Source organism: Octodon degus, unplaced genomic scaffold, assembly GCF_000260255.1.
Source record: "Octodon degus isolate 3935 unplaced genomic scaffold, OctDeg1.0 scaffold00049, whole genome shotgun sequence".
Taxonomy (NCBI): Eukaryota; Metazoa; Chordata; class Mammalia; order Rodentia; family Octodontidae; genus Octodon; species Octodon degus.
In genome coordinates, this window is record NW_004524625.1 from 4,964,120 (window position 1) to 4,991,251 (window position 27,132).

Below are 27,132 nucleotides of genomic sequence, written 5' to 3' on the forward strand. Positions count from 1 at the left end.
GGACTTCTGCTTGACACCAAATTCTATTAGAGATCATGGTAATGCGATTATATGTCCAAGTTAAATATTTTATAGCTACTATAGTCACCTAGATAGATCGTTCCCTCAGTCTCCAGGTAGAAACTGCCCAGTGGCACAAGTGATAGCTACATATCTTACAAGGAACTGAGGAACAGATGCTGTTGTGAAAAGGTTATAGAACCTCCAGTCCACTCTGACTCCTGCGCAGCAGCAAGATTTGAAACCACCACTGGACTGGGTTATAGCACAAATGCTAGCCCCGCCTAAAGGGGAAGACTGGCCTGCCCACCACAGAGCCATCTGCCCTCTCCCCGGAGAGGGTCAGAAGGCCTCTGGCTCCCACACACAGCTGTCAAGGCTCCTGTTCCCTCTCAAGCACTAGACCACAGGCCAGCTGATCAGCTCTCCAGCCAGATCTTTGGTCCCTGTGCTTCCCTGCTGGCTGGCACGTGAGTGCTAAGTTGGTGTGGTCAGCTGGAGTCCTGGCCCTCTTGCTTAGTCCCTATAATGATCAGTTTTCCCATTTGGGGGACAAAATGCTTGACACAAATTAAAGGAGGACAGCTTTAATTTGGCTTATGGTTTTATAGACTGCAGTCCATGTCAGGCAGGACCTAAGGCAGAACCACCATTGTGGACCGGCATGGCGGAGCAAGGAGATTACTTCATGCATACAGCAAGCAGAGCTCAAGGGAAGTGTTTGAGAGAGAAACCCTCCCAAGATGCACCCCAGAGGACTCCACTTGCTCCATCTGAGCTCCACCTCCCAGCAACACGTTCGGCTATCACTACTGGGGGATTAACCACGGATGGCTACAGTGCCAATCAATCTCTTGTCTGGGAGTCACCTGACTCAGCTGAACTGACAATTGAGATGACCTGGTATAGTGTTCCACCCAAGACTCTGAAACTGTAGTTCCTCAGACTGGAGCCTGTCACTGACATGATTAGCTTTACACAGATGGGCCTCCAAGTCCATGGCTGAGTGGGGACTCTGCCACGAGGCAGGCCTGGACCTGGGGGGGGTTTCTAGCTGTGGCTCTCACTAGCCATGCAAACCAGAGCAGATGGTTCAGCATCTCTGAATTCTGATTTCCTTGCTCACTTACCTCCGGAGGGCTGGACAGATAAATGAGACAACGCATAGAAAGCACTCAGTGGGGCTTTCTGTAAGTGGTTAGTGCTAGGGAAAAGGAAACCAGGGCAAACAGAGCAAAGCCATCTGGGGATGCTGCGTCAGGCTGTGTGATGTAACAGGAAGAATGCCGGCTTTTGGCACACCCCTGGAGGTCGTGTGCTTCCTTTGTGATCCTGAGCAAGGCTTCTCACCACTGAAGCACCTGGCCAACTGTTAATATTACAGTATCAGGGCCGGCGAGATAGCTCAGCGGACTAAGCACCTGCTTAGGCAAGTACAGGGACCCAGGTTTGATTCCCTGGCACCACGTGCTGCACCAGCCCTACCCCCTGGGCGTGCTGAGCTGGCCATAGAGTCCATGCATGGTAGTGCACGCCTGTAATCCCAGTGCTGGGGAGGCTGAAAACAGGAGGATCACTGTGAGTCCGAGCTGTGTAGTGAGACCCTGTAACAACCAAATACATTAAAAAAATTTACAATATCAGGGTCCTGGGAGCTAGCTCAGTGGCATAGCACCTGCTTGGCAAGGGCAAGGCCCTCAGTTTAATTCCCGGTACCAAAAATAAATAATCAGAGCCGGCGTTCTGCGGAGGGGCTGACGGGTGCCCCTGGAGGGCCTCTGCTTGCTCCTCCTCCACCATGGCTCCCAATGCGCCATGTGCTCACGTGTGCATGCTTTATGTGGACAGGACCCTGGCTGTCGGCCTGAGAAAGCGGCAATTAACGCACAGCTCTGGCTGGCATCAGGACACGGGTGGGTCCCCGTGCAACCGTGTTTCTACTACACCAGGACAGCACATGCAGGCAGGGGCCGCTGAAGTCTCTTTATATCTCTGGCCTCCCCCACTGATAATACCTCTCCATTTTATGAAAGATGAGGGTCAAGGGTTTGCGCCCAGCCCTTGGAGCTGCCCGGTGCCTCTGCCATGAGTTCTTGTTCTACTGCTGATACCTGACTTCCTTCTCCTGCCTCTGCCTATCCACAATGCCCGTGGCAAGAAAGACAATTCTGAGGACAGGGTCCTTTCCACCTGAGGGTATGGGTGGGCCCCGCAGCCACAGAGACCCTGCACACAGGGAGGCCACCAGGCCTGAGACCTGCTCACTGTTTGCTTGAATTGAAGCTTGGGGAGGGCAGAACTGGGCTCAATGGATCTTGAAGCTTCTACAGAACATCTGAGAGCAGGAAAACAGCCGCACTGCTCCAGGGGACAGACTGCTCCCTGCTGAGTGGCTTGATCCTGAGCCTTGTCCCTTTCAGGGCTGTGTTCTGCCTGTGGTACCTGCTGCCACTGAGGCTGCACTGCCTGCCATCCCTGGCAGCTGGCCAGTGTTCCAGAGGATGCAGGTCTGTTTGCAGCCACAGAAATCAGGCCACTGCTGCTCTGGATGCCAGACAGCTGGCAAGCACAGCCTCTGACTTTTGGGGATTTGGGAGCACAACTTAATTAATGATGGGTGAACGGAACCCTTCTTCCCTCTGAGACCCCAGGGAAACCTCAACCTTCGCACTCAGCTACCAGGACAGCAAACTGAGAAGAAAACCTGGCAGGGGATGCTTGCGAAAAATCCTGTGACAGTCAGAGGAGGGCTAGAATATTCAGCCTCACTTCCCACCTGTGCCCCACTGACTTCTGGTGCACATTCAATTTTTAATAATAAAGCAATGAGGCAGCAATTTCATAGCCGTCACATTTTGAGTTCGACTGTGTGCTGGAAACTGCAATAAGTGCATTCATTCTATGCTTAATCACAGCATTATGAGTCAAGTGTCAGTGTCCCCATTTTTCAGATGAGGAAATAAAAGCCTAGAGAAATAAAGTAGCTTGTTCAAGATCGCAGAGCCCAGCTGTGCATGATGGCGCTTGCCTATAATCCCAGTACTCCCTAGGCTAAGGCAGGAGGAGTGCCATAAGGTCAAGGCCAGCCTGAACTACATTACGGGACTATCTTATCCCCCTGCCCTGTAAACAAATGAACAAAAAGATTTCAGAGCCAAGAACACCCAGGCCACCCAAAGTAGTTATCAGAAAACGACTACGTTCTGGGTGCAAGAGGTTGAGGGAATTCCCTGCTCACTTCTCTGCGTCCTTAGCACACTGGCCCAGCTTCTTGAGCGCTCAGGAGAACCTGCACACAGCTGGTGGTCTCTAGGGCAGCCTCTTCCACGGCAACGCAGACTGGAGGGCCAGCATGACCTTGCAGCCCCGCTGAAGCCTCAGATGCTAGCTAATGGCTCAGCAAGGAGTAAAGGCTCGGCAGTCAGCTGAGAGAAAAGGAGACACAGCCTTTTACCTCCACTCTCATACTTCCATAGGAACCAGATTTCAGTAAGTGACTGCAGCAAATAAAGGGGTTAAGCACAGAGGAGAAAGCAAACTTCAGGGATGCTGCAAGGCTGTCTGAGGGTCTAGGCAAGTTTTCTGAGCAGAGAGGCACAGGGAATCCTTGCTAAGAAGAATGGTGCCGCCAGAAGTGCAGGCTGCACAGCAGGCCTGGGATGCAGGATGCATACCAGACTTGGGGCTTGAAAGGGCAGTCGGCTGGCAGGTACTGGGAAAGGGGGACTTCGCGGAGCTGCAAGGACCTTGTCGTAAATGGTCCTCTCTGAAGAACCATTTGGTTCAGCTCTCTGAGACTGACCACGATCAGGCTGGCTGGAAGCACAAGCCTGGGCCTAGGACTCTCCCTAAAACTTCATTCAAAACCTCAGCCAAGCAAGATGCCCCTGCTGTGGGATTCAGACCAAAAGTACAACTGCAGTAAAATAAAATGAGCACCTACTGCGCGTGAGGCAGAAGGCCCGTGCACCGCAGTGACTCGCTCAGTCCTCCTGTGGCTTGGGAGGAGGAGAACTTCTCAAAGTCTAAAAGCTGGTGGCTGCAGACCTGGATGGGAACCCACTTGGCGCATTCCCAGCCCTGCCCCCACACGCAGAGGCTTCCTGTCCTCCTGAATTTTTCTTCTGTGGTTTTCTTTCTTCCTGACCACATCCTCCAGTGCCTCTTTGTTCATCCAAGGCTGTAGTGATCCCCACTGTGGGCCTCCTCAAATTCTGCTACAATTCACCTTGCACAGCAGTGCCAGCTGCCTTCAACGCTACCAGTCGGGCTCTGAGGTGCTCCTGAAAGATGAGGACCTCAGGGTGGCACTGCTCTATCTCCCCTAGGGAGCAGCACAGCTCTCTGTGTGTGCGTGCACACGTGTGTGTCTAAGCTCTAATGCATACAGGTTCTAATTGATTTGATCTTAATCAGAATTAATAGAGTTGGGCACAAAAAGGTAAAAATCTGTATGTAGACAACTGTGACCTTCGTAATTATAGGGAAACACATATGAAAGAGGACTTTGGAAAAATAATCATACTGACATCTGCTGAACACACAGTGTGGCGCCCGGCCCGGGTGCTGGGAGTTACACCCACTGAACACACAGTGTGGCGCCTGGCCCATGCGCTGGGAGTTACACCCGCTGAACACACAGTGTGGCGCCCAGCCCACATGCTGGGAGTGACATCTGCTGAACACACAGTGTGGCGCCCGGCCCACATGCTGGGAGTGACATCCGCTAAATACACAGTGTGGTGCCCAGGCTGCACACTGGGAGTGACACCCACTGAACACACAGTGTGGCGCCTGGCCCACATGCTTAGAGTGTATTAAATCATATAATCCTCATTGCAAGGACTGCACCTATGGTCATTCCTATTGTCCTGTTATTGTGGCCAACAAGACAGTGTCATGAGGACACAGCTAACAAGAGGTGGGGGAGAAATTTGAACCTACACAGCCAGGCTCCAGAACTTGTTCTCTGGACCATTACCACAGCACACAGAAGCCTCTACATGGTTCCACCTGCCTCAGTCATCACGCATCCTGAGCTTAGGCTTTTCTGGATAATAAAGGCTAAGGAGGACAAACCCTCAGTGGAGGGAAATCGTCATGTGCCCACACAGAGGAAGGCTGGGTGGAAAACACTCCCCAGTAAGCCATCCAGGCTGGGCTCAGTGAGGCAGCGGATGGAACAGGAAGCCTCTGGTCTCCCTGGTGTCCCCACTGTGGCTTCCAAGAGTCACTTCCAATATCCTTTCTTTCTTGGCCTTTGTGGGCATTAAAATGCTAGCCTCCATATCAAAGTAATATTATACAATAGCTTAAAGTCAAAAATACTCTAACAGCAAAAAACAATAGTTCTCTGCCCTAGCCCCAATCTGAGCACCATCACACTCAACTCTTGCTATTTGTTTTACAAGTAACTTTGGCATGGACGTTCCCCTACTTACCATGGAGTAACATCCCGACTAACCCATCACAAGTTACACTCTACCTAGTTTAATAGCATCACAGCTTAGCAACACGGCACACTACAGATGGAGCACTGGCTCGACACATTGCATATTGTTAAATTCTAAATGCACGCACAGTTTATGCTGGATGAATATCGCTTACTGTAAAGTTGAAAAGCATTCAAATACTTGTAAATGGATGTCCACAATTATATGCAATATGATTGCACAGATTTTTCTTCACTGACATTTTCTTTTTTTTTTTAAAAAAATATTTATTTATTTATTTATTTATTTATTTATTTAGTGTGTGTGGCCAGCTCAGCCCACCAGGGGGCGGGGCTGGCTGGCATGTGGTGCTGGGGGATTGAACCGCGGTCCCTGTGCTTTGCTTAGCTTAGCTTGTTCTAAGTAGATGCTTTAGACCACTGAGCCATCTCACCAGCTCCTCACTGACATTTTCTGCCCATTAAGTTACCTACTACTGCTGTCCAGTATCATTTAGTGGAACAAAATCATTCTTACTAAATTCCTGTGTTTTTGTTGAGTCTGCCCAAACTATTCAAGGGAGCTACAAAGTCTCTCAGATACAGGATTTTCCCCATGACCACACACACCGGGTTATCTGTGTGGTCCAAGCCTGGGGCCATCTCTGCTGGGGTCCCAAGCCCTGCCTCAGCGTGGTCAGCTACCGTGCTGCACCTGCTGGGACATCTCACCTCCTTCCTTCTCAGATTCCTTCTTTGCTGGGCCCCTTCTTGGGTTATTTTACTATGTGGATGGAGTGCAGTTACCAGTAGCTTTCTGAGAAAAAGTAACTAGGAGGGATGATTTTAGGACTTCTGGATGGCTGGGAATGTGCATTCTTTATTCTGCTCTTAGATTTGGATGACAATTTGGGTATAACATCTTAGAAGCTAGAAATAATTTTCCTTCTGAGTTTTTAATGTCATTTGTCTTCAAGCTTCTCACTGCTACTGATAAAGCTGCAGGTATCTGTTTTCTTAACTCCTTGCATGCATTTTTTTTCCCCCCCTTTGGAAACTTTCAAGAAGATGAAGGACCTTTTAAAAATTACCTGCGCAAGGGCTAGGGATTTAGCTCAGTGGCATAAGTGCCTTCCTGGCAAGCACAAGCACAAGCACAAGATGTTGAGCTCAATCCCTTTTGGTACTGCAAAAAAAAAAAAAAAAAAAAAAACCACTAAAAAACAAACAAACAAACAAAAAACCCCAAATTGCAGCCAGGTGTGGTGGTGCATACCTGTAACCCCAGTCCCTGGGAGGCAGAGGCAGGAGGATGGCCAGTCTGTGCTACATAGTGAACTCAAGGCCAGCCTGAACTACACAGTGAGACCCTGCTTCAAAAACAATAAAAAATTCAAAATTAACTGTGGTGATCACTTGTAATCGGGAAAGTCACAGCTCTCAACTGCGGGGAATATGATTGTGTTATTTCTCTCTTCTCTCTTAACAGCAAGCCTCTGGAGCCGCTGAATTGGTTCCCTCCTTTGCTTGCCTATGTTTATCTTTAGCACATCTCTCCATTTATGGAGATTTCAACTTTACTAGTTTTTCTTTTAAAGAAAATAAAGATAGTAGATAAGACCTTAGAAATGACACAGAAAACGCACGGTGATAGGGATGCAGCGGGTGTTATATTGTATACTGTTGTCTTCAAAGTAGGTGCTCAGATTACCAGACACATGTAAGCAAAATCGGTCAAAATTGAAATTTAAAGCATTAACAGCTCCCTTCAAACAATGAATAGAAATTAGTACTACCATTGTCTTAGCTAACCTGTGTATATACTTACATGATTTTCCCCCTTCCTTTTTTTCTTTCTTTTCTTTTCCCTCTTCCCAATTATTCATTCATTTTTAGCACTGTCTTTCCTTTACTGTTTTTAATGTTCAGGCATGCTTTAGGTTCTGATTCGTTCCTCTCTGTGTATACACTTTTGTTTTATAGAAACAATGCCATTTTTCTCTAGTATCTTTTCGGAAGGTGCTGTGGATCGAGCGCAGGGCCTCGCACTTGCCGGGCAGCCCCTCCTGCAGCTCAGCTATATCCCTGCCCTTCTCTAACATCTTTATGGATTAGTGTTTCTCCCTTGAAGCTTCCTTCTGCTTGCTGCATTATTTTTGTTTCTTTCACCTTCTTCTAGTTTTCTTTCTCTCTTGTTCTGGCCTTCTCTCATTTGATGGAAGATTCCCTCAGGTGCTGACAACCCTCTGCTACAAGTTCCTATGGAGGAGCAAGAGAGCAAAAGCTCTCTGTGAGTCCCTGAACCCGCTGTAGGCTGGGGACCCAAGCGTTCTGTGGGCAATCCACAGGAGGCGCTATTTCCAGGGTCTTGTGGTTGCCTTGAAGATTTTTCTAATCTCCTTCCTTAGAGAGGAGACATATGTTGGATTGTCACAAATGGGGTCTGGAAGTGTCATTTCCAAAATTCAGAAGCATCTACTGGCTTCCTGTTCTCAGCACGGTGACCCTTTCCTGCCTCCCTGATACTGGGTGCCCTGAACTTGGAGCTCTGCTGGTTGACATCTTTAAGGAACACGCCTCCAATCCTCTGCTGTGTGGGAGGCAGGGAGAGAGGTCAGGGTGTGGCAGTGGCGGCCTCTGTCGCACAGATGGGCAGCCATGCACACCCCAGCTCAGTGCCTCGCCCTGCCCGCACCATCCTGGGCACCTCACTCGGAGCTTCTCCAGGACTCAATTCTCTCCTTTCTCTGTTAACAGGTGCCCAGGCTCAGCTTCCTCGGGCTGCCACCTCCACCACTTTCTGCTTTCCACAAACCCACTGGCGTCTGTTGTTGACTGCTGGCTGTGATTCTTTCTATGTGGGTTCATCCCTGGTTTGTTTTAAATCATTATTCTTATTAGAGTCATATGTTTGGTGGGAGGCAAAAGTTACAACAGCCACAGCTACCATCAATAGCATTTGACACAACTTCTGGTCCCTGTGTCCTGGAGCTCTTTGTTTACTCGGGCTTTAGACAGAGCACATGGCCTGATCGTTCTACCACTGGGGTCACTACCCATCCTCATCCTTGAAAGTTGGTTATCCTCAGGCACTACCTAAGCCTCCTTTCCTTGCCACCTCATGTCCCTCAGCTTAGGGGTCATGCAGTAAGACTCAACCTCCTGGGTCTGCCATTCCAGCTGGGTTAGCACCCAGGAACATATCTGCACACCCCCATGTCTCCTCTGCAGCTTCCCACAGCACCTCAGAGAACAATGGCTTCCTTCCTGGACAGACCTGGAGATGCCCCAGGCCAGGGCGCTCGTGCACAACAGAAGGTACACAGGAGGTGCGAGGAGAACAGACGCATGCTGACCAAATCACCTGACGGATGGACGGACGGATGGATGGATGCACGGACAGATGGGCGAGTGAGTGAACGGATGAATGAAGCCAGCAACGAGCATCCCACTTGAGCCCGCCACGTCTCTATTCTTGCTGTGATTGTGGCTCCAACGAAGTTCTTCAGCAAAGAGCCTTAACCTTTCTGAACATCATCTACTGTGTCTATAAAATAGGTACAACAATCCTAGTGCCATCCTCCCTCACTGAAGAAGACTGTGGAGATTGAAAAAACTGTTTAGAAGTGGCTTGTCGTGGTGCTCAGCAAGCTAAAGGCCATACCCAATGTCAGGGATTATTACTGGTAGGGTAAACTCTGACACACAGAAAATTCTTTTGTTTTGGGCATGGGGGACACAGGAAACAGAAAGCAGGCTCAGGTTGTCAAATCTCAGGATTCTTTAAAATACATTGCCTTTCTTAACAGGAATCCCAAGTAAGCCCTCTCTGCTCTAACATGAGGCGGTCCACGCCAGAGCTCAGCTGTTGTCTTTGCTTTCACCTCATGCAAGGCTGGCTTAGGAACCAGGGTGTGCTTCAGCCATCATGGCCTTAATTTCACGCAGTTTTCTAACAAAAATAGCAAGGAAAATATCTAATATACGAGCACACATACAAGCATGTGCTGGAGAGCCCAAGAAATAGGTCTCTGTCGCTCGGGCACGTGGCCTCTTCCTGTCCTCTAGATCTGCCCACCTTACCGCTTGTGCTAAACAGGAGAAGCTTATCAATCTGGGGTCTTGGAGGTACAAGTTTGACAAAAGTGCCATCTTTTATGCCCCTGATTGCTGAGGATCTCTGAAGTATTTACCTAAGCTAACAAAAGTAACCGCTTCTCTTGGTGAACTGGACAAACCTGCTGATTCTCAGCCTGCAGAACTAAAGAAGAAAAAAAAACCAAGGGTCTTGGAGTGGACAGACTTGAGTTCAAGTCCAAACTCTCTCTAAACTATGTGGATCAGGCAAGTTACATTGTTATTAATGAATGTGTTTGTATCATAAATACAACTTCCATGTTTTCTTTTTTTTTTCCCTGTATTTAGAACAGGGTCTACAGAGTCTACAAGGCCTCACTACATAGATCAAACTCTTAGTGATTCTGTTTTCAGCCTCCCAAGAGCTGGGATTACAGGCGCGTGCCACCACGCCCAGTCTCAATTGCCCTCCCAGCATGCCCTGGGGGTGGGGTTGCCTTGGCAGGCCAGGGGATCAAACCCCTGGCCCCTGAGCCTGCTTGCAGGTACCTTAATCTGCTGAGCTATTTGGCCGGCTTGCCTCGTGTTTTATTTCTGAGACTGATCACTATAAGCATTTCCCCACGTTTCAGACTCTACCTAATAACTGTTAGGGGCTATGTGACAGTCACTGAGAGGGTATCCCATGATTACCTGGATGCCTTCTCACTAGACATTCAGATTATTATCCATTTTCACAACTATACATGACATTATGGTTAGCACACAACACTGTCTAGATATTGGTTTATCTCCTCATAAGAGACCCTGAGAAACTGAGTGTTCTATAGTCCAATACAAAATGTCAGTGGCTTTCCTACTGGGTTGTGCTGATTCAAAAAGTGCCCAGCGACACGTGTGTGCCAGTGCCCATGGTCTGCACAGGACTCGGGATCAACTTGGGGTATCCTAACTTACTAAGCTGATGAAAGGTGATGCACTGTTACTTTAGTTGATTCAATCACTAGTGAGGTGAAACATGTTAATATTTTATACCATTTTTTTGGGAGCTTTTCTATAGAGAGGTTTTAGCCATTTGCCTAGAAAATGATCACAACGCTTCCCTCTGCCCCAGCATATGAGCTTTAACTCAACATACATAAACTCTTGGTTTCCATATTTACTGTATTTTCCCAACCTGTTTTTCCTGGGTTTTATGAGACATGTAGAAATTGCAAACATTTATGTAAACAACTGTTAATCTTTCCTTTTGTGATTTCTTCAATGATTTTTAAGCTTAAAAGTCCTTCTACAAGCCAGAGACATGGAACATTGAGTCTTGCCTTCCTTTGGTTGGACTTTTAAGTCTTTACTCCATCTGGAATTTATTATGGCATCCAGGACTTAGGCGAAGTTTGAGGCAGAAGCTAAAGTTCAGCCTTCTCTCCTGCCAGGCAGGGAGAGTCAGCAGGTGAAGAAGCCCAGGGACAGAGGATGGACCGTGGAGACTGGTACACGAGTGTGGACTCGGGGCTTGTCTCTAAAAGAGTTTTGTTCTTCTACTTCAAAGGAAGCAAAGAATTTGCAGTTTTATGGGACTCATCCAAACAGTGGGTCAGCCTGACAGGCTAACAAGCTCTTCTCGTGCCTGGCGGCAGCATCTGCCCCACTAAAAGCCACCCCACTGCCTCTGGCTTCATCTGATGTTTATTCTCCAGTTTATTCCAATAATATTTACTGACCACACTGCTTCCCTTCCTTTACGATTCCTCCTTTTCCAAATGCTACACTTCTGCATGTAACTGGTAAACTTCCAGACAATTCAAGGCCATTACTTTGCTTGACTCCTATTCTCCTTAAGTTCTTACAGATTTGATATGTTAAGACCTCTAATGACAAACACTCTTTCATTATTCTGTTGGGTTTTTAAAAATTTTATTTCCATGCTTTTATCCATTTATTACTCCAGATAAAGTCTTCAGGCACTCAGTCAAGTTTCTTCAGTTCCCTCTGTGATTCTGCCTGCTGCTCCCTTCCTCCTCCTGTACTTGCCTTGTTCAGAGTGTCCCGCCTTCCTGTCTAGGATCACACTGCATTTCCAAATTATTCACGTCCCATTCTACACTGCTCTGTCCAACTTTGCCGCTTGCCACGCTGGTCACATATACTTCTCACTAAGATGATATTTTAATTTTTATTAATTTTCTTAGCTGAGACAGTGTTCACTATATTTTATGATTGGTTTTTCTTGTATATGGAAAATCTATTGACTTTTGAAAAGCTATCTTGTATCCCTACTTATGAGCTCTGAATTCTTATGCAACACAGTTTTCAAATTAGTGCCCTTGTGCTGTCTAGGAATACAAACACACCCTTCACATCAATAAAAGCCATCTCAATTTCTTCTTTCTGTTTAGTCTCACGTTGGCCAAAGCGCTTAAAAAAAAATGTCAGCCAGTATACACTCCTTATTCTACTGGTGATTTTTAAAAGAATCTAATATCTAACCAGGAAGCATAATATTGGATTTTGACTAGAAATCTGTGTTTGCTGCCATTTCTTTTTTGTGCCTCATGTCACCACTTCGTGGCTTAGAATCACCACCACAGGGATGCTCATCACTGGCTTTGCACCATGCGTGGTGCATCCTAAGGGCACCGGAAGCATGCGAAACAAGGGTGAGCCAGATGCATCTGAAGTCGGACCCGCGTTCTGCCTGGGTCTGACCCTGCACGTGGCCTGGTTCCCTTCTGTGACTAGAAAGTACGGGTGACAAGCGACCGCACAGTCGGCTGTGAGAAGTGAAAGGAGCTAACGTATGTCTATTGTGCTTAGTGCAGTCTTGGCACCACGGAAAGCTCAACAGATTTCACCTTCTTCCTCTGCCACTTAAGAGAAAGAGTTCGCAGCAACACAAACAGCAGCCAAAATGCAGCTTCCCACAGAATACCTCCTGCTACAGGCTTGAGAACATGCAGAATCTACTGAAGAAAGATACCACCCCGACCTTCTGCTCTAGTGCATATGGTTCTCCCGCTTCTCTGAACTGTACAGTCCATCTCTTGTACCCTGCCCAAACTAGTTGGCCTGTGACATAAATGAAAATAAAAAGTCAGGCTGACATGTAACATGAACCAGGACCAAGACAAACTGTGCTTCTATTAGCCCAGGACATGAGTGTACTCAGATAAAGGCAGAACAAGCAGCTACACAAACTGAAACCAGATGTTCGCAGGGCTCTGGCTCACACTTTCTTACAACCCTCCATGTAACACTCACTGCCCGTCATTTCCACGGAGCCCCTCTGTTGTGTTGAACCAGCAAGAGACAAGTTCAGTCAGGCCTTTGCCACCACTACACCCTGGCTTGACTTGGAAGGAGCCCTTTGTACAAGCAGCGATTCTGGGCACATACTTGTCAGCCAGAAGAGGGGGCAGCAAGGGATGAAGCTCATGCACAGCGTCCTTAGACGTGGACACAACACCGCCTCACAGTGGCCAAGAGAACCCTGGGGACTCTGGAAGTGGGTGCTGCCCAGGCAGCCCCAGAACAGAGACCAATAATGACGCAGTCGGGAATCTTCTGGTGGACTGGACTGGGTTCAAATCCTGCCTCTGCTGTTACGTGCTGTGCAATTGTAGGTCAACTTGTTGATTTCTCTGAACTTCTATTTCTTCATCTTTTTACAGGAAATAGCATCTATTTCTGTGTCCTTGGCACTGTTACGAACTTCCAGCTAGGTTATGCCTGCATGGCACTCCATACCTCCTGGGACTGACGAAGCACTCACTGACACTAGTGACCATTATTGCCAATGACAGCAGCAAACACTTACACGGCACCTCCTCGGCACCAGGCTGCGGCCATCGACCCCGCTACACTGACTTCCCTGGAGCAAGGAGCATCTGTCTAGCAGATGAGTGGCGCTCGTGTCCCTGGGCAGGTCTGAACATGGGTTGTGGCTCATGATGCCAGAGCCCTGGGTATGATACGTGGGCCCTTGCCCATGTCCTCTGGCACTGCTCCTCTGCCCTGCTTCTTGGCCACCATGAACCAAGCAGCTCTGCTCTGCCACTGCCTCCCACCCTGAGCTTTCTGCTTCAGACCCTTCCAACCACAGACTGAATTTCCTGAGCCATGAGCCCAACTAAACCTGTCCTCCTTTGAGTTGTACATGCCAGGTGCTGGGTCTCAGCTGAAGGACACACAGGTGCTGTCTCAGTGCTGTGCAAGTATCAACTCACTTTATCTTCATGAGCATCCTATTTGCTAAGTACTACCAATGTCATCACCATTTCTCAGATGAGGAAACTAAGGTATTTGTGGGTTATTTCTGACCCAAGCTCCCACTGCCAGTAAGTGGCAGAGACTGCATCCAAACCAGGCCAGTGGCTTAAGAGCCACTCTGTGCCCACTGAGCTGTGCTGCCACTCCCCGGGTTAGGTAGCTTGGCAACCTACTCAGTGTCACACCAAGGCTGCCTACACACAGGAGGCACAATTCAGGCACAGGGCTCCTCATAAGGACCTGGGGGCTCCTTGCAAGGACCTGTGGTCCCGTGGGCCCACCCAGTCCTAGCTCCTTGCACTGCTGAGGTTGCTCCTCCATGGCCCGCACTGCCTTCTCCTCCCCCCACCTCCCAGAGCTCAACCTCCTGCAGAGCTCCCTGTCTGTGCCTCCCACTGCTTCCCACTGTCACCTCCCCTGTCCCTGGGGCCCCAGCCTTCTTTCCTGGCTCCTTTCTCACTGCTGACAAAATATCCAAGGCTCCTCCACCTACATAAACCTTTCCTTGAACTTGTCGCCTCCTCCTCAGGTTACGCCCATCTGTCTCCTGCCTGCTCTGCTGAGAAGACAACTATTTCCACTCTGCCTCTTGCTCACCCTGAACTCACCATGACCCTGCTTCCCTGCACCCCAATAGAAACTGTTCCCCTAAGGGAGCAGTCCCCATAAGTGACTGGTCCGGCAGCCTCTGTAATCCCTGCCCTACCTTTTCTCTAAGGATGATCTCTCCCTGTGGTCAGAATGTGTGACTCCACCTTCACATCCCCGGCTGTCTCCATCTCCTCAGGTGTTCTTGCTACCTGCCCCCTCTCACCTACACTGAGATGCAGAGCTGTGTCCAAGTCCCGACTTGCTTACTCATCTATCCATCAGTACCTGCTGATGGGATTCTATTGGCAGCTCAAATCTATGCCACCTGACATCTTCCTGCCACTCTCCCCAACAAACACACGTCCACCTTTCTTAAGTCAGTGATGTATGTTTAGGTGTAATACGCACCGAAAAACCTACTGACATTGCTCATTTTGCCAGGTGGTTCCAGAGGGGCTGGAAAGACTGGAAAGCCCGAAGCTAGGATGGGACAACTGAGAAGCTCCCCGTGGAACCTGAAAGCGGCCAAATGACTAACAGAGCTCTGGAATGTTCTGGAAACCACATTTACAGCTTTGGAGCTGCAATAGCACCAGCAAAGAAAGACTGCAGGACGTAGCCAATTGAAGACTACTCTGCCCTGCGGCAGATCCTGCAGCCTCTGGTGTGCAAACCGGAGAGAGGAGGCGCGTTCCTCAGCCAGAACTGACAATCGCACCTCCTTTGCTTCCAAGCTGCCCATGAAAAGCACATGCCCATGGCTGGAGGCTCTGGACTGGCTGTAACAGCAGCCAACTTCGCCCTGGCTTGGTGTTCAGCACCCCTGACAAGGGTCTCCCAGTTTCGAGTCCTGCCAGCACTTGGGCTCTGGAAAAGCTGCTGGGATTGCATGAGTCACTGTTGGGACTGTCACTCATCTGCAATACATAAATAATGGCCCTTGCGCGCCAGTTCATCAGGTGGTTGAGCACTGCTGCGATCTTACCATCTTCTCAATTTCTTCCCATTGCTAAGGACTTTGTTGTGTTCTCCTGCCAAATATTATGCAAAAGCTCTCATCCCCTCAGGGTCTGCATTTGGAGGCAGCTCAGACTCATAGTGAGCCTTCTAGCGGGAGGCGACAGAGGGTAAGCGGGGTCAGCATGGTGAGGTCCTAATGGGATGTGGCTGCAGCCACCAGGGATCGCTCTCCTTCATGGGTGTGGAGAGAGAAGGCCACAGGGAAGGCCAAAGCAGAGGCAGCAGCCTGTGAACCAGGAAGAAAAGCCTTCCCAGAAGCCAGCTGGGCCCACGGTGCACCCTGGCTGCCCAGGGCCGAGAACTGTGAGGGATTTCTGTGCTATGCTGCCTAGATGGCCGCGCCTTGCCATGGCCACCCTAGTGATACCCTCCCGACCCCATGCTCTTGCTTTCTGCTCTTTGTTTTCAGGGACTCTTCCTCTTATAGTACTCCATAGCCTTTGACGATGTCATTATTGCTACAAAAATACATGTTTTAAATTTTGAATTGACACATAATAACTGCATATTTGTAGGGAACGATATATATTTTGGCAAGCAGACACTGCAGTAATCAGGTCAGGGTGGCACATGTGGCCGGCACCTCAAGCATTTGTCTCTTTGTCCCAGTGAGCACGTTAAAACAATCTTTTAGGCATTAAGCTATTGAGAGAGATCATATTTGCATAACTTTTATCACAGTATACTGTTATCAATTATTCTTTTTTTCTTATTACTTTTTATTGTTAATCACTGTTACATGGTTTAAACTTAACCTACCTCAAAACTGGGTGTGGTGGCATCCACCTGTAATCCCAGTGCTGGGGAGGCTGAGACAGAAGGATCACTATGAGTCTGAGCTGCGTAGAGACCCAGTACCAAATAAACTAAATAAATAAATAAATATCTTAAAAATAAAAAGATAAACTTAGCCCAGGTCCACACGTACCGGACGGAACAAGTGCACCTGTGGTACGTGGCTCAGCACTGCCCTGGTTCCAGATGTGCTCGGGCCCCGGAAGTAGCCCTATGCACCTCAGGAGGCCGTGGCGCATCCTTTAAGGGCTCCCAGTCTGTGCTGGCCCCATGCTGCTTAGGACCTCTGCACAAAGAGGCCTCCTCTCTGCTCTCCCGGGAGCCTCCGTGGACCTCGGTGAGGACAGGACACATTACACTGGGACTGCCGATTAATGAGTTAGTTCTCCTAGTTGACTGGAGGCTCCTGCGGGTGAGCCTTCTGTTGTATTACTGCTAAATCAGCTACCAAAGCAAAAGTTCAGCAAATGACAAATAAGATTGTGTGTGTGTGTGTGTGTGTGTGTGTGTGTGTGTGTGTGTGTTTGCTGCTGGGATTTAACTGAGGATCTTGCACAGGCCAGGAAAGCACTCCACCACGGCAGCCTTCAAGTAAGGAACCACTAGGACATTTAAAACATGCTGAGTATTTGTATCATTTTATAACACTGTGGGTCTCTCTACAGTAGGATTAAGTCTTAACTTCAGGGGCCTTTGTTGAGGCCAAGAATTATCCAAAATCCCACAGCTCAAAAAAATGCGGATTCACATCCAGGTCCGGCTGACTCCGGAGCCCCTGTCCTTTACCTGGACCATGCACCTTGCTGGCCAGAGCTGTGTCCCCTGCTGCACTCCTGGCTCTGACCTTTACTCTCTCCTTCCACTGGCAGAGCCATCAGTCACCCTGCTGCAGTGGGGCATGTCTAGGAGGGTACTATGGGAAGAGGCCACACTTCCAATGATGTCCTAGTGCCAGGGGCACCGCAAAGGCTGAGAAGAGATACCACGGTGGGACAGCCCTCGTGAAGGGGTGGCAGAAATGCCAGCTGGCAGGGTAGGGACGGGGAGGATAACGGAAAAAGAACTACCAGAAAATGTAATCATCAGTTGTAGAAACAACACCACTACTGTAGAATGTCTCCTATTCCACCCCAGTGGAGGCGGGAGGAGAAGGGCTACGAAATGGCACCGCCAGGTCCCTGCAGCTGTGTACCGCCACAGACACTCTTAGGCCTGCAAGGGCAGAGGCCACCACCTCTCAGGTCCTGTTCACCTGCACAACTCTCTCACTATAACCGTGGGTAAAGATGCACGTGGGTGTGGCCCAATGTGGACACAGGCCTGGTCGCTGAGCAGCGAGAGAAGAACATGTATGCAGGGGCTGCTAACCCGACCTGGTGGGCCCTGTCTGCTAGACTTTGAGGTGATCTCCGATCTCAATTTCTTTATCGATAACAAGGGAAGGCCTCTGGGTAACATAACCCTGGTTGTCTGGAATGGACCATGTTCCAGTACAGGACCTGACACAGAACTAACATGCAAAGAACTGCTGCTGTGATTATGGTCCCGGCTCCCAGGAAGCCTCAGTTTTCCCACCTTTAAAATAATGAAAGTTGAATAAATGAAAGGCCTGTGAAGGCCTCTGGCACCATGTAGCCAAGGTGGCAGCCACAGCTGACTTCTAACTGTGTGTGTCTGATTAAGTGACCCCAAGTCCCATTTGGCTTCCTGTTAGCACACAGCAATCCCCACAGTGCTCACAGCACAGTCCTGCCCATAGGAAGGGGCTCTCGGTGGCACCAGGGCCAAGCCATCCTGATTAAGGTGGTACAGACGCTCCTGATTCTCTACCTCACATTCATTTTCCTTGCTCCTGAGAAAGCCCTAACTTTTGAGTGCCCATGCATCAAGCTAAAAATATTCATACCTAAGTGACACAACTCTGCTTAAGAAATGTATGCCAAATGGCTAGGAAAGTTTGCTTTCCTGTATCCTTCCCTTTTCTTTTGCTATCTGATATGCAGATGAATTCTGGAAGTGCAGCAGGCATCTTATGACCATGAGATAACAAGGATGAAAATGGCAGCCCAGGGCAAGAAGGACAGAGGTCAGGAGGACAGAGCCCACCCTTGATGTTCTACTGGCCTGGCCCTGGATGGACGCAGTCTGGATGGAGATGATACCAGGTGACATCAACACTTCACTGAAATGCCACGTCAGTGAGGAGTGCGTGTTTTCGTGTGGGAAGCGTTTTCCATGGCAGGATGAGCTTGGTGTGCTGGGCCTGTGGTATCCTGGCGTTGTCTCTTCCTTTTCCCTGCTCTCGAGGCTCCATGTAGAGAATCCTGCAGGCTTCACCACGCACCTAAGATGCCAAGGGCCGGGGGAGGGAGGTCCAGCGGTGCCCTGCTCCTGCATGCGTGGGTTCAGCTGCCAGCCGGCCGGGCGAGGCATTGGGCCTGCAGGGGGAACCCTCTGCTATTCCTGGCTCTCTTGCTCTGAACAGGTTTTTGGCTCAAATCTATCTCTGATGTGCTGACTTGGGCACTCCCGCAGCCCAAGATTTCATTCTACTCGTACCAGATTGCTGCAGTACATCACTACGTCAGGGAGAGGTGAATTCCCAAGGCAAAGAAGCGCTTCTGTTAGACATTCCACAAAGGGCCACCAATGTCACTTATACGCAGGTTAATTTATTCCCAAGGGATAGTCATTCACTGGCATATTTCTACTTACGCATGACACAAAGGAAGGGAGATGAGCAGGGTGGGAAGGGCTTTATTAAAAACCAAGAGTCGGGACCGGGGAGATGGCTCAGTGGAATAAGCGCTTTCCTGGCAAGCGTGAGGGCCTGAGTTCAATCCCCGGTTCCGCCAAAATAAATAAATACAAACATAAATACATACATAAATAAATAAAAAATAAAAACCAAGAGTCCCCAGCCACTTTTCTTAGCTTCTTGCTTTTTACAGAAATTACAGTATATAAGGGCAAGGATTTTTCTCCGTGAATTCTTGCAAATACACTCACAGGAGAAATTTCAATCAAAACTGCACAGGCTGGAGAGATAACTCGGCAGGCTAAGAGGCTGCCTGGCAAGCACAAGGACCAGGGTTTAATCCCAGGTACCCCATACCATCTGGCTACTGAAACCGGGCATGGTGGTGCATGCCTGTAATCCCAGTGCTGGGGAGGCTGAGACAGCAGGATCACTACGAGTCTGAGCTGTGTAGTAAGACCCTGTACTACATAAATAAATAAGAATTAAAAAAAAAACTAGGGAAATATGGATACACTGCAGTCTATTGTCCTTGGAAAAAACATCAAGGACCCAACTTTGAAGACCCTAGGAGGATGGAAACTTTGTTCAAGAGTCGAGGCATCGGGTAGCAAAGGGGACATGTGATGGGAAAGCAAAGGGGACATGCCATGGGAGAGCAAAGGGGAGCCCACAAAGCATGCTCCGAGCCCTTCTGCCTCCCTGTGCCTCCTCCCCTCCTTTTCTTTTCCTCCATGAAATCACAAAGCTTGATCCCAAAAACCTCCTCTGACCACAGAGACAAGCGGCCTCTGCTCTGGGCCGCAGAAGAACAACCTTCTGCCTGGTCACTCCCGGCCCTCATGCCTACTGGAACTCCGAATACTGGTGGATAGGCTTCCTTGCCTGGACGAACTAACAGCCTCCCCACAGCTCACTTCCATCTCCAGGTTCTTCCTGCGGTCTGGCGGCTCACGCCTGCCATTACCATCCTATGCGCGCACCCCTGCTCCCCAGAATGCCTTCTGTGGTGCTGGTAGCCCTCCTGGCCCGGCCAGCAAGCCCACCCTTCCGCCTTCCGGCCCTCTCACCGGTGGCTCAGGAGCAGCCTTTCTCGCTGTTTTCCTCGACTTCGCAGCGTTCACTGCACAAGTGTCCACCTCCCACAATTTAGATCCCGAGCCACTTCTGCCAGGAGCCGCACCGCACCTTCCCTGCATCCTCAGCCGGGAAAGGGGCAAGGACTCGATGTCTGGTGGATATGGGACAGAAGGGAGGAAGAATGAGCATAGGAGGGAAGGAGCCAAGCCCGCGTCCAGTCCTCAGCCCCACAAGAGACCCCTCCAGTGGGTGCTCTTCTTTGCAATTAACCAGGAAGGCAGAGTATGCTTCTCATAAAACCTCTGCCTGTGCTTTCCAACCGTGACTCTCATTTCATTCTCTGGGTCTCTGAGCGTGCCGCAGGGCACCTGTGTTACTTTCCAGCTCGGCTCAGGTTGCTGCAGTATCAGGTTGATCTGTCCTTTATGCTTCAGCATCGACCAAAAGAAAAGGACGAGATGCTCTCTGCAGACCCAAATGCTGCAGTGCCAGCTCATTCAGCCCTGAGGTAGCGAGAGATTCAAGCAAAGGTATTCTTATTTTTAAAGTTTCAGCTGCTGTGAGATTTTCATTGGGGCTTTTATAATGACTCCTCAAGACCTCCTGGCTTTATGCAAGACGTTACTCATAACTGGATGCAAGTTAACAAGGGGGAAATTGCGCAGCATGCAACACAAACAGGAATCCGACACAGAACAGTAACTGTGAGAAATAACAAGACTCCGTGGCACAGTGGCGGCCTTGTGGGCCGAGAAGTCGGGCTTCCGCCCGGGGCCTTGCTCTTAACTTGGGGGAGTCAACTGAACTCCGCAAGCACAAATCCAGCTCAGTGGGCATGCTGTCAACCTCAAGCCTCTGCATGGATGTATTTGTGTGTGCAGTCTGTAAAGTGCTCTTGGGTTTTTTTCCAAGGCAAAAGATAAACTCGTTTAATTTAAAGTCATCAGCTGGATTGCATTAAATGAAGGGAAAAGCAAAAACATATACAATACAGCCATTCATTACATTAAACACAACTATTTCTCTTGTTACCTAATTACAAGCAGACATAAATACTCTGGACTCTGACATCTCAGATCTTTCTAAAGTCTCGATCTGCATTTTGACATGTAACGAAGGCAGGGTCATATTCCAATTTGTGTGTGAAGCAAACCGGAGAGCTACAATTGTATATTGGGACCATAATGACTTCACTAAAACAAGACCTAAACTTTTAATTAACCTGCCAAGACAAATTACAACTCACAGCTCACAGGTAATGATCACAGGCAGCTGAGACTCAAAGCCAGGGACTCTTAGGGAGGAGGGATTAATAGCAACATCAGAATCAGTCTGTTTTTGTATTAAAAAATAAAACCCCAGTGTTCATTGAACAATCACCGTAGCTTGAAGGGAGACAGGTCAGAAAGGCAGCAGAGGAAAGGGGAAGGAGAAAGAGGAGGGTGGAGAATGCCAACTGCTTCTGCACGGTGCCTGTGGCGCCCAAGCCCTGCCAGGCCCTGTTTCTTTCTCTAATCTCCTCAGCGGGGATGGTCTACTTTTCATTTTCTTGGCCCAAAGCAAACAAGAGGAAAGCAAAAGGAAAGAAAAAGCAGTGCTGAGAGGTGACAGGACTGCTCATGGCTGAGCAACACTCCGCAAGAGAGTAGGGAAGAAGGGAGAGGCCTTGGAGGACATCTTTCAGGTCTTTGTGGACAGACGAGCTGAGGGTCATGTCAGCTCCAAGACCGGTCCGCTGGGTCAGAATTTCTGAAGAAGGGCCCAAGCATTGGGATTTCTACCTGCCTCCCAGTCACCCTTCATTCAGTGGTGTTCGAGAACCACCCAGGAAGTGTCACAATCTTTTGATACTCAAAATGTGAACTCAAGTATCACCAGATGCTGGTCAGAAAAGCACAATGTCAGCCCCTCAGACCTGCTGGAGCAGGACCTGCCATTTAACAAGACCCGCAGCGTTTCCTATATACACTGGTCACTGAGAAGCACAGGAAAGCCTTTCTGTTTGAACAGTCATGGAGGGTTACAGAGAAGTGCACACAGGTTTCACCCCTTAGCTGGGAACACAGGAGCCGGGAGGAAAGCCAGACCACCTTCCTAGTTACAATAAAGCATCAAACTGCGACAAGCACGAGTTGGCAAGGGTGCCTCACTGTACCCCCACATTATTTCTCTAAGATGTACATCCTAATTAAAACTGGTTTTCTTTGGGGCTTCAATTAATAACGTTTCATATTTATACTCAGTTATTAAAACGGAAGTCTTGAGTGTAAGAGCCCTTAGCTCTGTGCTTCCCTGTGAAGCGTGCGTAGGAGTCAGACAGCAGGATCGAGAAGCACCACCGTGACGCGATAACTTTGTGCTTAAAGTGAAGCCACCCTGTCTAGAAAGAGAGGAGACACAGGAACCATGGCCCAGGAAATCCAGCAAAGCAACAGCTACTTGGTGGAGAGTGGCAGAACTGGGCCTCTGCTGAGGGGGTGCGCTGGGGACCTGTCTCAGTATTAGCAGGAGCCACTGAGCCACAGCCTGACTTCCAGAAGCCTGAAAAACCCACCACCTGGAAAGCTCCAGTGATTTGGGTGATTAAAATCCAACTTCATGATAGAGATTCAGGACGGAACCTGTGCGACGGGCCAGGCTGCACGCAGCCCCTTCTTTTACCACCTGGAGGTCAGTGCATGCTGGGGCTAGGAAGGGTGCTGGGGACATATGGGCTACCAGCAGCTCCTCCCTCTAGGCACTCAGAGTCCGGTGGCCAGGAGTGACACTTCCTGAACAGGGACAGCACAAGGAACAGATGTTTCCTTCACCTGAGTGGCCTGTGCTGGCCCCGCCTCTTTCCCTTTGTCACAAGGGCGGTGTCTGGAGGCTAAATGATAGCAGAAGCTTCTCACCCATGTCCCTAGTACCAAGGACAGCACTGTGATGTGGGCCCAAAGGCTTGACAAGGGCAACTGCTGTGTACGGGGAAGAACCAGTCTTGCAAGGAGTAGCCAAAGTAAGAGATTTTCTCTAAAGCCCACTTTTCAAAGACTCCCAGCTGAGGACAGAGACGCACATATTCCACACAGGTGAACTCTAAACCACATACAGCTTTTCATTAGGTAGAAACTCCATTCCCAAGCGCTCTGGTTTGTGGACTCGTGTTTTTCTGTAGGTTTTACTTCTCTTAGGGGATTTCTCTAGGCTTTGTCTCAGTGTTTCCAATGCAAACTCAGGAAGCATGTTTCTAACCCAGGCTACCAAGACTGTCATGTCCTCCGGCACACTGTGGTCATCTCAGGAGGACATGTGTTCTGTGGCACGTGTTGATAAAGAAAGAAATTCTTCCAACAGGTGGCCAAGCTACCAAGACATCGACAGGCTTCCCAAGTGGCCATGGCTCTTTGCCACTGCAGGGACAGTGATTGTGTTCAGTCTCATTAAGACCCCAGGGCTTGCACTCTGCCCAAGAAAAGACTGTCTCAAGAAGACCCCAAGCTGATGGGTGGCACTGCTCACCCAGCCCCCTGCTGTGCGACTCACCCTCAAGCCTTTTTTTGGTCCTTTCTAAAAAATTTTCCGCCAAGGGTTGTTGGCACCAAAAGCAGCAAAACCAAACAAGCAAACCCCAAACCAAACCCAAATAACAAATCAGTGAGTTGAACCAAGTGAGACCCTCAGGATAAGGAGCACGGAGGTTGGAGGGCAGACGCCAAGTGTGACACCGCCTGCACAGTGCTTGTCAGCCAGGATATCCGCCTCGTCAGCCCACTCCCAGGCTAGAGAGCCAGCCACAGGTCCACATATCGCTGCACAGATGGTAGGAGAAAGGACAGCCTCCCCGCCTGGCATCGCAGGCCTGCCTCCTGCCAGCAGGCTCAGCAGGGGTGGCCTCGCTCCATGCCAGGGTGGCACCAATGGCTCTCAGCAAGACACAGTGCCTTGAAAGCGTCAAGGCCCAGAGTCCCCTGTACCCTCCCACCCAGAGCTTCTTACCAATGGCAGTGGTGAGAAAAGAAACCACCTCAGACTCCTTCCCATCATTGTAAAAGGCCAGGTGCCAGATGCCCGAATCCAGATACTGGATAAAACCGGTCTCGTGGCTGGACGGGGGCGTGCCACCCCGGGGCTGGCGCTGGGATCCTTCCAGGCCCCGCGCCTCCTGGGTCAGGAGCCTCCTTCCATCTAGCAGCTCCACGAAGTCAAACTAAGGCAGAAAGAGAGGGTCATTAGGAGTGGATCTGCTCTACCACCACCACATTCCTTCTCTGGGCTTGCCTCGGGAAGACACAGGAGTTGGGGGGGTGCTGGTCAGCCAGCACAAACTTCCCTAGAACTCATTTTTTTCTATGATGATGTTCTCTGACTCTCTTGTGAGCAGGCATAATCATGGGTTATTTTCTAGTCTCGTTTGTCTTTCCTTCTGTATGCATGGTGAGTCTGCATCCAGCTGCATGTGCCAGGACAACCATGCCTTCTCGGTGGTGGCCTTGTGGTTAACGAGCCAGCCCCACGCAAGCTACAACAGGAGCTTCAGAGCCTAGAGCTGAACTGAGGCACTGAACAAGAACACAGTATCACTCGTGAGTACACAAAGGTTTGGCTGATGCCTATTCGTCTTTTGTCAGTGATCCTTTCTAAAATCTCCAGTTTCAGGAAGCAATTTTAGGAGAGGTAAACTGGATTAGTCCAGAACTCTTATCAGTAATTACACGCTGTGCCAAGATCTGAAACTACTAGCGTGGGGCTCCAGAGAAGGGTGTCAAGCAGCGTCAACAAGAGCTAGGTGTGTAAGTCCTCCCGGCCTACTCCAGGTAGTAGTCTAGCTTGATGGCTCTTTAAGAAGCACATAGAAGATAGATCTGTTCATTCAACATCATGTAAAAACATCTGGGTGCAAGTGAAGAGCACCATGCCAGCTAGGGCCCAGGCCCCTCTACTTCTCTGTGGCTCTGTCCTCAGAAGGTACAGGCACCCAGCTGTTAGTCAGAAATCTGAGTTGGCTCCCAGAGCTTGGAAGAGAGCACCTGCCTGGAGTTCACCATTGCCCTGGTCTTACCAATAAGACCATGAATAAAGTCTTGTCATTTATGACTAGTGACAGGTCAATCATCTTGGACAAGTATATGTGTGTGTGTATGTATGTGTGTATCTATATGTATCTATGCTTGCTGCTGGAATGGAAGAGTGTCTCACACATGCTAAGCACATGCTCTACCACTGAGCTGTCCATCCACATGGGCAAATTCTTTGCGCTTATGGTACACACTTGTTGAGTAAATGTGTGATGTGGAAGGACAGAAGCAAGGTGCCAGACTACAAGCAGCACCTGCTTTGGGCCGAGTCCTACTCTAGCTGCCTTGCAAATGTTATTCTTCATTCTTCACAATAGCCCTGCAAAGGAGGTATGGCTGTCCTGATTTTATAGATTAGGATATTCTCTCAGAAAGGAAGAGTAACAGACACAAGCTTACACAGGATGAGATGAAGGCTCAAGCTCAGCACATGACTTTTCTCTAGATCACATCTCTGGGATCATTTAGCTTTAGGAGATCAAGTAATAGCAGCATGGCTATTTAAGAAATTTCAGAGTTCCTTTCTCTTAATGAGCCCCTGGGACTTCACCTTCCTGCTCTGAAAGGCAGGGCCTAGGAGCAGGCAAGCAAATGAATGACCTATAAAACCTGGAGTATTCCTTTCAGGCTAGAGGATCTGGGTGGGGTTTCTTGACTTGGGCTAAGAGATTTGAGCAGGTGCCCACAGGTCAACAGGTGTGCAGATCAGGTCACCTGAATGTGTGAGGGAGGGAAGTCCTTTCTGGTCACCTGAGTGTGTGAGGGAGAGAAGCACTTTCTGGTCAGCTGAGTGAGGAAGGGAAGCCCTTTCTGGTTACCTGAGTGTGTGAAGGAGGGAAGCCTTTTCTGCCGTAAATGCCAACCAGGGCTGCCTTTCCCAGAGACACGTTGAACTTCAGATGCACAGGGTGGTCTATAAACACCTGCGATCTCCAGAAGGTGCCAGGCGGAATCTTCTGCGAAGCCCGTCTCCCCACGTCGATTTCTCCAGAGTCTATAAAACTGTCCTCTGGAAAGAAACTACTGGGCTTTCCTACCGAGGAGACACAGGGGAGGGAAGACAAAGCGTCTTGGTCAGCCACAAGGGACACGGGACTACGCTCAGACCCTCACTCCTTGGCAATACTGTGCAGCCAGCAGCCCTCTCCCCCATCCTGGCCCACGCCCCCCATGGGAGGAAGGTCCAGAGCTCTTTTTTATCCCCTAGTGATGCTCAAATTGTTCTGCTAAAAATATGCATTCTTCCAAAGCACGATGGGTCCTCCCTGAGGGCCATCTGTTTACTGCATAATTCCACAGCTTGTTAAGATATGTTTTGATCCTAAAAATAATCATTTGCAGTCACATGAGAATAACTGTGTGATTTGGTGAGTGTGCGTGTAAAGAGCTGCATGGTAAAATAGGAAGGACAGAGGGGGTGAGGTGTTGTTACTGAGTTTCCAGCTTGGAATGATTCTCCCAGCAGAGAGAAGCGGGATGCCAGTGCAGAAAGGTATTTTAAGAGTTTACTGGCTTATGTAGAAACTGGAAACCAAATTCCAGACCTGTGGCCAGACAGGTGGATGAAGGCTTGTGCCAGGAGCAGGGGTGGGTAGGGAAGAGGAGGAAGAGGACCCTTCTACCTAGAGGAAGCCTGTCTTCAGAATGCCCTTCCTCTCTGGGTGGGGGTGGCTGTCATTTTCATGTTGATGTGGGTAAAGCTGAAGGAATTCATCCAAGTTTATGCATAAGCCCACGCCATGCTTGGAAATTCAGCCTGGCATGCAGGCCTGTGCCTCCCAGGCTCTGGAGGCCAGGAAGGAGGTCTCCTGTCCATCGCTGCACGGATCAGGAGCCTGCTTCCAGGGGCACCACAGGGCCAGGAAGGAAGGCCGCCTAGCAGGCTTCCTGTCCTTGGTAATTAAGCATACTCATAAGTGAAAGAGATAAACCCTGACTTCCTGCCAGACTTGAGCATTTTGAAGAGTGGGGAGGGGCTAGGGGAGGGGGCGGGGGAGACTGCAGGGGCCCGTGGAAGGCCTTGGACCAGCAGCACCAAAATCAAGTCGGGAGGCATT

General features: G+C 49.4%; 1 protein-coding gene across 6 annotated transcripts in view; it reads right to left on the bottom strand.

The window, feature by feature from the left end:
* Positions 1-27,132, bottom strand: part of Tenm4 (teneurin transmembrane protein 4) — a 707,062-nt gene that overhangs the window by 154,436 nt on the left and 525,494 nt on the right. For all 6 annotated transcript variants that reach the window (XM_023716613.1, XM_023716612.1, XM_023716611.1 and 3 more), the window contains 2 exons: positions 25,894-26,108; positions 23,997-24,207 (listed from right to left, as the gene is read on the bottom strand). In XM_023716613.1, coding sequence (XP_023572381.1) covers positions 23,997-24,207; positions 25,894-26,108 — 426 coding nt within the window. The remainder of the gene's footprint in view (positions 1-23,996; positions 24,208-25,893; positions 26,109-27,132) is intronic.